Source organism: Salmo salar, unplaced genomic scaffold, assembly GCF_965601325.2.
Source record: "Salmo salar unplaced genomic scaffold, fSalSal1 ptg000613l, whole genome shotgun sequence".
Taxonomy (NCBI): domain Eukaryota; kingdom Metazoa; phylum Chordata; class Actinopteri; order Salmoniformes; family Salmonidae; genus Salmo; species Salmo salar.
In genome coordinates, this window is record NW_027675440.1 from 281,313 (window position 1) to 294,185 (window position 12,873).

Here is a 12,873-nt window from a genome sequence, read left to right on the forward strand (position 1 = left end):
GGCAGTGGCTCAGGTAATAACAAAGAACATGTATGTATGCCTGGGGGGAAATTCACTTTCATACAGCAATACCAGTGGACAATTTGCACTAAATAAACATAAATGGAACATATTCCCTTTTGCTGACGTGATGAACCACTAAGGGGACATAAATATTTAATCCCAACACTTTCCCTTTGGTTTAACTGTTTAAGACGGTCCCCTTTTCTAATAGAGGCCGGGATGTGATCAATACCCACAGCTTGTAGGTGTAACCGATGTGAAATGGCTAGTTAGTTAGCGGTGGTGCGCGCTAATAGCCTTTCAATCAGTGACGTCACTCGCTCTGAGACCTGAAGTAGGGTTTCCCCTTGCGTTGCAAGTGCCGCGGCTTTTGTGGAGCGATGGGTAACGTTGCTTCGTGGGGTGTCAGTTGTTGATGTGTGCAAGGGTCCCTGGTTTGAGCCCGGGTTGGGGCGAAGAGAGGGAGGCAGGGTTGCCTTGGTGTAAGGACTTATAGTGCCTTGCCATGGGGTAGTCGTCATTGCCTACCCGTATGGCATACTTGTGTTCCGCTAGGCGGTCTTGAAGGCGTCTCTTTGTCCGTCCAATGTAGAACACCTTGCACTGTGGACATTCCAATCTATAGATGACATGAGTGGTTTTGCAGTTAATGAAATGCTTGACGTAATACTCCATTTTGGAAGCTGTGTCTACAAAATACTTTTTCTGTGCAATATTTCTGCAGTGGTTATATTTAAAAGAGCCCTTGGGTTTGTGGTCAAGCCAAGTTTTTTGAGAGTCACCCGGAAGATAACTGTGTACTAATTTATCATTTAGGGTAGGACATCTTTTAAAGCTTATGACTGGTGGCTCAGGAAAGACTTGGCGTAGTAGAGTATCACTTTGGATAATTCCCCAATTATTTTGAATGATTATTTTAATGTTCTCTGCTTCAGTACTGTATTTTGTGGGTATTGATCACATTCCGGCCTCTATTAGAAAAGGGGACCGTCTTAAACAGTTAAACCAAAGGGAAAGTTTTTGGATTTACAAACTACAGGCCACTAAATACCCTGGTTTACATGAAGATATGGATTTACAAACTACAGGCCACTAAATACCCTGGTTTACATGAAGATATGGATTTACAAACTACAGGCCACTAAATACCCTGGTTTACATGAAGATATGGATTTACAAACTACAGGCCACTAAATACCCTGGTTTACATGAAGATATGGATTTACAAACTACAGGCCACTAAATACCCTGGTTTACATGAAGATATGGATTTACAAACTACAGGCCACTAAATACCCTGGTTTACATGAAGATATGGATTTACAAACTACAGGCCACTAAATACCCTGGTTTACATGAAGATATGGATTTACAAACTACAGGCCACTAAATACCCTGGTTTACATGAAGATATGGATTTACAAACTACAGGCCACTAAATACCCTGGTTTACATGAAGATATGGATTTACAAACTACAGGCCACTAAATACCCTGGTTTACATGAAGATATGGATTTACAAACTACAGGCCACTAAATACCCTGGTTTACATGAAGATATGGATTTACAAACTACAAGCCACTAAATACCCTGGTTTACATGAAGATATGGATTTACAAACTACAAGCCACTAAATACCCTGGTTTACATGAAGATATGGATTTACAAACTACAGGCCACTAAATACCCTGGTTTACATGAAGATATGGATTTCTCACCCTTCCTGTAGGGTTGTGATAGGTCCATTCCTGTAGGGTTGTGATGGGTCCATTCCTGTAGGGTTGTGATAGGTCCATTTGCTATCATCTAGTGGTCTTTCTTCTCAATTGCCCTCAGCTATGTTTAGACTGTTGTTCATGTTTTGTTGGGTTCAAGTGTACTAGGGAATAGATTGCTTTCTTGTTCTTGACTTCTCTCCCAGACATGTTTAGGGTTGGAACTACCTTGCTGGGTGTTCTAGTGCCTCTAGCTTGGAGTTGTATTATCTTTCCTTTTTTGTGATGACACAGCCACAGTGTTTCACTTTTTAATGTGTATAGTATTGCTTACTAGGTGTGTCCAATCAATTTTGTAACCACTCCCTCTCCAATTAGGGCTAATTGGAAAAGCTGTTAAAAAGAGGACATTGTATCATTTCTTTGTACTCCCTGACGAAGGCCATGCAGCCGAAACGCGTTGGATTTTTTTTAAAACATTGTTTCTATTGAACCTGCCATACTAATAAAGGCATTTTAATCAATTATATGAAGAGTGCCTTGGTCCTCCTTTCTTTTTGATGACCAACTCACCCCCTTTACCAAAGAGCACCTTCTGTCTACCAACATTTACTATTGTGTACCTTAGTAGCGCTTCCCTTCCTCCTCTTTCTACTAGTTGAAAATAACTTCTATTTCACATTATAATCAACTACAATGCTTCACCTTCACCAATATAAACATGGTGTCTACTGGCTGTCAACAACTATAAACAAGAAAAAATATATATATTCTCCCCACTAGCTTCTACAATACTCCTCTTCCTAAAACTCCCTAGCTTCTAGAACTCTCGTCCCCTTGGAACGAGCCCAAACAAAACTCATCTCCGACACGGAAAAACGTGTAGTCAAAATAAATTGTGATCTATAGCAACGCACTAGCTAAACGCAAAAAAACTAATCTTTTTGACTGCCCACCCTTGAGACAATCAGCAACCAAGTTGTCCTTACCACGGACATGTCTGATTTCAAGAGGAAACTCCTGCAATATCCGTAGTAACTTTCCACCTCACTGCGGAGCTTCTCTCTCTTCTCAGGGTTCACTAGATAGGCATGTTGTTGGATCGGGGCCCAGTCCCCAATGTCATGCTCTAGTACATTTGGTTTGGCACATCTGAGAATGAACCCTGATATTCTAAAAGCAGGGCAGCAATGTCAATATAATTGTACCAAAAAATTGTCAGTTGGTTGCATAAATAATTATGATTACTAAATGTTACATGAAATGTAAATATGAAATAGCCCCAATGTCAAAACACAGTTTTAACGTGTCCAAATCAATAACCAATATGCAGAAACAGTTTGGGATATATTGAAAAACTAAACATAACATGTGCTATATACACAAACATCTGCCACAATAATCATATTACTTGTATTTTTTTTAAACAAGCACCTTGTTTTGACAAGTAGCAATAAATCACTGATATCGATTAGGGGGGAAATCAGGTTGTACGTGATGTTGAAACTAACAACTAAACAAAACACATGGAAATGGGAGATATATTTTACCTCACTGATTAGAGGACAACCTGCAGAAGACAGTCAGCTACATTTTGGAGTGATGCATTTAAATTTAGGGGTCGCTAAACAAAGGAACACAACACTTATTTGTCATAACTCATCGATATCATGCTAAAATCATTTGTGTGACAGAAGGGAGATGAGGTTGCACGTCCTGTTAAAACTAACAGCTCAAAAACCACACGGAATCTGGGAATAATGTGTACATCCCTGGTTAGAGGACAATTTGTAGAAAACAGCTTGCTACATTTTGAAGTGGTGCATTTTGATTCCAGTGGGTCACCAACGTGGTAAGTGTAACAACTTTTTTGTTAGTAACTTTTTATTAAATCTCATAAATAGTAACTCTTCCATTTCAGAGCCTGGATTTTCCCCCTGAGGCTAATATCCATATCATGTTGAAATCAATAGAACAGGGGACAAACGTTTAGGGTTCTACATTGGGACATCATTAAAATACTCCTTCTACAATGTTAAAACATTCTACATTGTGACATTAGTTCATTGATATCATGAAACAACTCCTTCATGTAAGTAGTTTCTGACATTTGATCAGAGATCTTTTATCAGATTATCTCTGGTCACAGCTATGAGGATTCTCTCCTGTGTGTGTTCTCTGGTGTTTAGTCAGACGACGAGACTCAGTAAAAAACTCTTCCCATACTGATCACAGCTATTCGGTTTCTCTCCTATGTGTGTTCTCTGGTGTTTAGTCAGACCCCCAGACTCAGTAAAACTCTTCCCACACTGATCACAGCTATATGGTTTCTCTCCTGTGTGTGTTCTCTGGTGCACTGTCAGATGGCCAGATTGAACAAAACTCTTCCCACATTGACCACAGCTATAAGGTTTCTCTCCTGTGTGTGTTCTCTGGTGTAGCGTCAGAGTGCTAGATGCAGCAAAACTCTTTCCACATTGATCACAGCTATAAGGTTTATCTCCTGTGTGTGTTCTCTGGTGTAATGTCAGATGGCCAGATTGAACAAAACTCTTCCCACATTGACCACAGCCATAAGGTTTCTCTCCTGTGTGTGTTCTCTGGTGTAGATTCAGATTGGTAGATGCAGCAAAACTCTTCCCACATTGATCACAGCTATAGGGTTTCTCTCCTGTGTGTATTCTCTGGTGCACAGTCAGTTCTCCAGATCGACCAAAACTCTTCCCACATTGATCACAGCTATAAGATTTCTCTCCTGTGTGTGTTATCTTGTGTTGAGTCAGAATGTTAGATGTAATAAAACTCTTCCCACATTCATCACAGCTATAAGGTTTCTCTCCTGTGTGTGTTCTCTGGTGTTTAGTCAGACCCCAGACTCAGTAAAACTCTTCTCACACTGATCACAGCTATACGGTTTCTCTCCTGTGTGTGTTCTCTGGTGTGATGTCAGATTGCCAGATTGAACAAAACTCTTCCCACATTGATCACAGCTAAAAGATTTCTCTCCTGTGTGTGTTCTCTGATGAATTTTAATGCCTGATGAGGTGAATCTCTTCCCACAGTCAGAGCAGCAGTGAGTTCTCTTCCCTGTGGGTCTCTGCTGGTGTTTCTTGAGGAGTTCTGATCTGGAGAGACTCTTCTCTGCCTTGTCAGCTTCATGATGTTGTTGAGGGTCCCCAGAGGATCCACGATAGTCCCGCCTCTCTCCTGTGTGAACGGCAAAGTCAGACAGATGGTTAAAGGCCCACAACAGCAGAAATCCATTGTTTATTTGAGGTAAAAGGTCCTACCCATGAAGTTGTACAACAATTGACGTCTGTTCAATTATTTGACAATTAAGACAGTCAACTTAGCAACAATCATATTTTGTCTTGTTTTCACATTAGTAGTAACTAGAAATAAGTTATTCATGTTGTTGAAACTCTAAGCAGTGTACCAGACGACTTTTGGTCTCCAATATAGGCCCCTTTCTGTGTTTGCTAAAATTGCAGCACGAGGGCGATGCACACACAATCTGGTTGTAGAAACTCCTCCCTGCTAATGAGGAAACCACTAGTTATGGATGTAGTATATCTAGTAATGAGGAAACCACTAGTTATGGATGTAGTATATCTGGTAATGAGGAAACCACTAGTTATGGATGTAGTATATCTGGTAAGGAGGAAACCACTAGTTGTGGATGTAGTATATCTGGTAATGAGGAAACCACTAGTTATGGATGTAGTATATCTGGTAAGGAGGAAACCACTAGTTATGGATGTAGTATATCTGCTAATGAGGAAACCACTAGTTATGGATGTAGTATATCTGCCTGGAGCAAAAATGGTGAGCTAAGATTTTAGTTTTTCACAATGTATTCTGAATATTACAGCGCAAGATCAGGAGTGCTACTCAAGGAAACTCACATTAAGCTCTGTGTCTATTCACTACTTCACCACCATGGGGGAAAACTCAGGGGAGTTCTCATAGGCTGACAGCAAAAATAGCCTCCATTTCCAGGTTGCTTATGAGTGCATTTCACATTACTTTTGGATTATAACTGTAAGGCTCGTTTGAATCTCCTGCTTAATATGTTTGTGTTATTGTCGCAAATCAACTAATTTATACTTAAAAAACACTTCAACCAGTAAAATGCTCTTTGGCTAGCTTTAACATCAGCCTGACAATGAGGGTTTGTACATTTGCATCTAGACGTTCCGCTAGCGGAACGCCTCACTAATATCCAACGGTAGAGCGTGGCGCGGAATACAAAAACCTTAAAAATGCTATAACTTCAATTTCTCAAACATATGACTATTTTACACCATTTGAAAGATAAGACTAAGTATCTCTGTGTCCAAACAGACTAACGAGACCCCGCTGTAAATCAAGCAGACAATAACACATTATAAACATCAATTTGTTAGGGATGTTGGATCCAACGTGGAGTGTATCTCTGTGCACAAACAGAGTAATGAGACCCTACTGTAAATCAGCCAGACAGTAACACATTATAAACATCGATTTGTTAGGGATGTTGGATCCAACGTGGAGCACGGCATAACTGTCTTTACCAGAGTAATGAATGAAGAAGCACTTTGGTTGTTGTTGCATGTCGTGATGTTTGTCATGTGACTGTCATTCAGAAAATGATTTCCTGGATCAGCTGATGATAGTTGAACATGTGACTGGAACTAAACAGCTACAGTATTAAGAATTATGTGTTATTATTGAAGAACCACGTTAATGACAGTATCCATTTGGGTGTTGTCAATAAAGTTAAGATGACTCTTGGTTAGAACCATTGGATTTAGCAAACTCTGAAATGATTTAGGATTTCTGTGCCCATGAAAACTGTTTTCCCAGCGTAATATAAGGAGACACTAAATGTTACGTAATTAGAGAGCATTTCAGAGATCTGAATACAAAAAACTGTCTGACAGCAAGATCCAGTATTTAAGTTGAAGTTCATCATATGACAAGCTTAATGTTATGACTATAACTACTGTTCCCTGAAGGAGGGAAACTAGGTACAACATACAATTAAATCCTCATGTTATGACTATAACTACTGTTCCCTGAAGGAGGAAAACTAGGTACAACATACAATTAAATCCTCATGTTATGACTATAACTACTGTTCCCTGAAGGAGGAAAACTAGGTACAACATACTATTAAATCCGTGCCTCTCTGGAAGCCCCGCCTTCCACAGGTGATGAGCGTGAGGCTCGGATTTATTCCTTAAATTTAATACCGCTCTTCACCGACCCAGGAAAGGGCAGCGCCAAACACGTGTTGCACCTCGTTTCCCTCCTTCATGGAAGAGTAATTATAATCAAAGTTACACTCCCTTTCAGTCGGTCAACTTCGGTACAACATACTATGGGAAAATACAATCATTCCCCATGCCGACCCAATCGGATACTAAATGAAACGACCCCTGGCAGACCACCCAGACCTTACCCCGCAGTTTTGTCAATTTATTCATTGTCTTTTGTTTGAAACTCCTGTCAATGTTGAGTAAGGACGGGCACCTGATTACACATATAGAAGTAGGATTAATCTACCTGGCCTGTACACAAATGTAGGCCTATAAATGTGCCCATTTGGGGATGTCTGATAGTATTTCAACCTGGTCGAGAATAATTTTTATTTTATTAACCTCTTACATCTAGACGTTCCGCTAGCGGAACACCTGCTCCAATATCCAATGATAGGCGTGGCGCGAATTACAAATTCCTCAAAAATACAAAAACTTCAATTTTTCAAACATATGACTATTTCACAGCATTTTAAAGATAAGACTCTCCTTTATCTAACCACACTGTCCGATTTCAAAAAGGCTTTACAGCGAAAGCAAAACATTAGATTATGTCAGCAGAGTACCAAGCCAGAAATAATCAGACACCCATTTTTCAAGCTAGCATATAATGTTACAAAAACCCAGAAGACAGCTAAATGCAGCACTAACCTTTGATGATCTTCATCAGATGACACACCTAGGACATTATGTTATACAATACATGCATGTTTTGTTCAATTAAGTTCATATTTATATCAAAAAACAGCTTTTTACATTAGCATGTGACGTTCAGAACTAGCATACCCCCCGCAAACTTCCGGGGAATTTGCTAACAATTTACTAAATTACTCACGATAAATGTTCACAAAAAGCATAACAATTATTTTAAGAATTATAGATACATAACTCCTCTATTCACTCGATATGTCCGATTTTAAAATAGCTTTTTGGTGAAAGCACATTTTGCAATATTCTAAGTACATAGCCCAGGCATCACGGGCTAGCTATTTAGACACCCGGCAAGTTTAGCACTCACCAATATCAGATTTACTATTATAAAAGTTTGTTTACCTTTTGTTGTCTTCGTCAGAATGCACTCCCAGGACTGCTACTTCAATAACAAATGTTGGTTTGGTCCAAAATAATCCATCGTTATATCCGAATAGCGGCGTTTTGTTCGTGCGTCCCAGACACTATCCGAATGGTAAAGAAGGGTCGCACGCATGGCGCAATTCGTGACAAAAAAAATCTAAATATTCCATTACCGTACTTCGAAGCATGTCAACCGCTGTTTAAAATCCATTTTTATGCCATTTTTCTCGTAAAAAAGCGATAATATTCCGACCGGGAATGTCCATTTAGCTAAACAGAGGAATGAAAACAAACCTTTCGGTCGACGCGGGCACGAGCCTGAGTCTCACAGTACTGTAACCAGCCACTACCCAAACGCGCTACTTTGTTTCAGCCAGAGCCTGCAAAGCCACGATTCCGCTTTTTGCCGCCTTCTGAGAACCTATGGCAGCCGTAGGAAGTGTCACGGGACAGCTAAGATCCTCACTCTTCAATAAACAGAGACAAGAAGAACGACACCTTGTCAGACAGGCCACTTCCAGCATGAAATCTTCTCAGGTTTTTGCCTGCCATATGAGTTCTGTTATACTCACAGACACCATTCAAACAGTTTTAGAAACTTTAGGGTGTTTTCTATCCAAAGCCAATAATTATATGCATATTCTAGTTACTGGGCAGGATTAGTAACCAGATTAAATCGGGTACGTTTTTTATCCAGCCGTGAAAATACTGCCCCCTAGCCATAACAGGTTAATACACGTGGGTGGTGTTTATATATGGAAAAATACACATTCGAAATTTTCAACCAATCGATTGGTAGAAACAAAATTAGACTCTTGGTTGGCCAAGATTTATTTTAGTTGGGGACAGCACTAGAAGATGATTTTGGGGCTCCCGAGTGGTGCATTTCAGTGCTTGAGGCGTCACTACAGACCCTGGTTCGAATCCTGGCTGTATCCCAACCGGCCGTGATTGGGAGTCCCATAGGGAGACGCACAATTGGCCAAGCGTCGTCCGTCATTGTAAAAAATAATTTGTTCTTAACTGACTTGTCTAGTTAAATAAAGGTTACATTTGAAAAATATAATAAAACATAGAGCATTCAGAAAGTTCAGACCCCTTCCCCTTTTCCACATTTTGTTAAATTACAGCTTTATTCAAATGTTTAATGCCCATCCAAGAGACTGTCGACCAATCATGTTCACATTGTCATGCTGTGACACGCAGTTCCTAAAATACATGTTATAAACTAAGCTAATTGTCCCAAAATCCCTTTTAAAAAGTCAGGGTACGAGTGAGAAACCGTCAAGGCACCAACTTTGAGAAGGTTCTAAAACAAAGGTTTCAAACCAATTCATGAATGTTATTGAAACATATAAATGTTATTGAATCTAGGTATGTTTCACCCTTAATGTAATTGAATCTATGTATACAGTTGAAGTCGGAAGTTTACATACACATTAGCCAAATACATTTAAACTCAGTTTCTCACAATTCCTAACATTTAATCCGAGTGGAAATTCTTCCCTGTCTTAGGTCAAGTAGGATCACCACTTTATTTTAAGAATGTGAAATGTCAGAATAATAGTAGAGAGAATGATTTATTTTAGCTTTTATTTCGTTCATCACATTCCCAGTGGGTCAGAAGTTTACATACACTCAATTAGCATTTGGTTGTATTGCCTTTAAATTGTTTAACTTGGGTCAAACGTTTTGGGTAGCCTCCCACAAGCATCCCACAATAAGTTGGGTGAATTTTGGCCCATTCCTCCTGACAGAGTTGGTGTAACTGAGTCAGGTTTGTAGGTCTCTTTGCTCGTACACGCTTTTTCAGATCTGCCCACAAATGTTCTATAGGATTGAGGTCAGGGCTTTGTGATGGCCATTCCAATACATTGTTGTCCTTCAGCCATTTTGCCACAACTTTGGAAGTATGCTTGGGGTCATTGTCCATATGGAAGACTCACTTGCAACCAAGCTTTAACTTCCTGACGGATGTCTTGAGATATTGCTTCAATATATCGACATACTTTTCCTTCCTCATGATGCCATCTATTTTGTGAACTGCACTAGTCCCTATTGCAGCAAAGCATCCCCACAATATGATGCTGCCACCCCTGTGCTTCACAGTTGGGATGGTGTTCTTCGGCTTGCAAGCCTCCCCCTTTTCCCTCCAAACATAACGATGGTCATTATGGCCAAACAGTTCTATTTTTGTATAATCAGACCAGATGACATTTTTTCAAAATGTACGATCTTTGTCCCCATGTGCAGTTGCAAACCGTAGTCTGGCTTTTTTTTATGGCAGTTTTGGAGCAGTGGCTTCTTCCTTGGTGAGCGGCCTTTCAGATATAGGACTTGTTTTACTTTGGATATAGATACTTTTGTACCTGTTTCCTCCAGCATCTTCACAAGGTCCTTTGCTGTTGTTCTGGGATTGATTTGCTCTTTTCGCACCAAAGAACGTTAATCTCTAGGAGACAGAACGCGTCTCCTTCCTGAGCGGTATGACAGCCGTGTGGTCCCATGGTGTTTATACTTGCGTACTATTGTTTGTACAGATGAACGTGGTACCTTCAGGCGTTTGGAAATTGCTCCCAAGGATGAACCAGACTGAGGTCTTGGCTGATTTCTTTTGATATTCCCATGATGTCAAGCAAAGAGGCACCGAGTTTGAAGGTATGCCTTGAAACACATCCACAGGTACACCTCCAATTGACTCAAATGATGTCAATTAGCCTATCAGAAGCTTCTAAAGCCATGGCATAATTCTCTGGAATTCTCCAAGCTGTTTAAAGGCACAGTCAACTTAGTGTATGTAAACTTCAAACCCACTGGAATTGTGATACAGTGAATTATAAGTGAAATAATCTGTCTGTAAACAACTGTTGAAAAAATTACTTGTGTCATGCACAAAGTAGATGTCCTAACCGACTTGCCAAAATTACAGTTAGTTAACAAGAAATGTGTGGACTGGTTGAAAAACGAGTTTTAATGACACCAACATAAGTGTATGTAAACTTCCAATTTGACAACAATTTGACCCCCACAGCAAATCTTAACTGCCAATTATAGAATATACTATATAGCCTTGAAATCAGGTTAAAACTATAATTTTGACCTCATGGGTGGCCAGTCCTTGTATTTATAGTGTAGTCAATTCAGGGGGTAGCCCTGAGCTGGACTCAAACCTGGGTCCAGCAACTGTCAAGCCAACATCTTATAACTGTTACGCCAAGATGTCTGAACTTCTTGAAGAGGTCGCTAGGTTTTGGATTAAGGTTGATACAATAGCTTCCTCTATGAATTTGAGAGTGGTTACATTTCTCCTTCCCCCATCCCTCAGCTGTTTACCAAACCAAGTCTCTGGGCAGCCATTTTGTTTCTGTTTAAAACCTAGGTTGCCCCTTTAAACAAGCCACACAACAATAAATCAACCAATATGCAGTTGAAACAATAACAAAGTTGTAATTCCATCACTGTCTTGGTAATAAGATGATTAGGGGGCTGGAGAAATGTAACTAATTTCAAATTCATAGACAGACCTATGGATGCAAGGACTGATCATCCATGATATCAACATTATAGTTTTAACCATGTTGAGGCTATACAGTGTTGATTTACATTGTTTCTAGACATTGGAGTAAAAAAAGCTTATTTGGGGTTCTGATGGGGTACAACAGTTGAACTAAGCTCATGAGGCATGTGTTATATTCTTCAAGAATCAATGGCTATAAATAAATAATTATAAAGTCACAATATGGATGTAGCAATTGCAGATTTCCCCTTTAACACCACACATCAGTTAAACAACTGCAGAGTTTGTGCCTCTGTATTTAAGACAGTACTTACTAGTGTTAATCAGGGCCCGTTCATCATTAGAACCATTGGATGCCTTAACATGCGTTTGGGAAACCGGGCCCAGATATCCAGATTCTTCCTTCTTCGATGTGACAGTCATCTCCCCCTCCTCCTCTTTCACTCCAAAAACTGCATCCTCCTCCTCCTTCACTCTGAACGTGTCTTCCTCTTCTTTTACTGTAACATCCTCCTCCTCCTTCACTCTGAACACGTCTTCCTCTTCTTTCACTGTAACGTCTTTCTCTTCTTTTTTCACGGTAACAGCCTCACCACCTACTTGTTTTTGTATTGAAACAGCCTCCTCTTCCTTCTCCTCTTTGACGAGAGCTTCTTTCTCCGTCCAGCAGACCTCATCTTCTTTAGCAGGAGGAGAGTAGCTTAGTGAACTCATGGTCGGAGATGTTAGCTAGCTAGGCTAATGCTAACTTAACCAGCCCGCTAGCTGATCAATAACAAAAACACCGTAAATATGAAATTAAATCGGATAACTAACTAGACGACAGAAGTGGGTTTAAAACACAGTGGCTAATATACACTAAAGCATCTAAAGAGCTTTATTGTTCGGCTATTTTGTCTAGCAAGCTACCGTGGTGTCTGACTAACTGTTGTTGCTGTTGAAAGAAGCGTTCCGTCCACTACATTATACGTCACACCAACAGCATTACCTTAAATTCCCACACCGCCATCTGCTGACTGGAGTGGGTAACGCAGTTGAGTAAAATGATTATTTTATTGTCAGACAAAAAGTTAAAGTGTAGGAAGCATGAGTTTTTACTCGCCAGTGTAACAACACAGTGTGGTTAAAGACTTAGTAGCCTAGTTGTAGTCACGATATGGTTACCTATAAGTACAAACAGCTATGTTTTTGCATTATTACAAATTGATTAACTTATTTCGGGAAATCTTCTAAACTACCCACAATGCACTATTTCCCAACGTC

The 12,873-nt window shown here is 39.9% G+C and overlaps 1 protein-coding gene across 1 annotated transcript; it reads right to left on the reverse strand.

Moving 5' to 3' along the window:
* Positions 1-4,475: 4,475 nt before the first annotated feature.
* Positions 4,476-12,539, reverse strand: LOC145876874 (uncharacterized). Its single transcript, XM_082972212.1, has 2 exons — positions 11,925-12,539; positions 4,476-4,926 (listed from the first exon to the last, which is right to left on the reverse strand). Exons 1-2 carry the CDS (start codon positions 12,322-12,324, stop codon positions 4,583-4,585), a joined length of 744 nt encoding a protein of 247 aa, XP_082828338.1. The 5' UTR covers positions 12,325-12,539; the 3' UTR covers positions 4,476-4,582.
* Positions 12,540-12,873: the final 334 nt, after the last annotated feature.

Coding starts and splice junctions, on each gene's coding strand:
- LOC145876874 (XM_082972212.1), bottom strand. CDS start 12,324: ATGAGTTCACTAAGCTACTCTCCTCCTGCTAAAGAAGATGAGGTCTGC. Junction 4,927..11,924: donor ACGGGCCCTGATTAACACTA/GTAAGTACTGTC, acceptor CCGTTCACACAG/GAGAGAGGCGGGACTATCGT.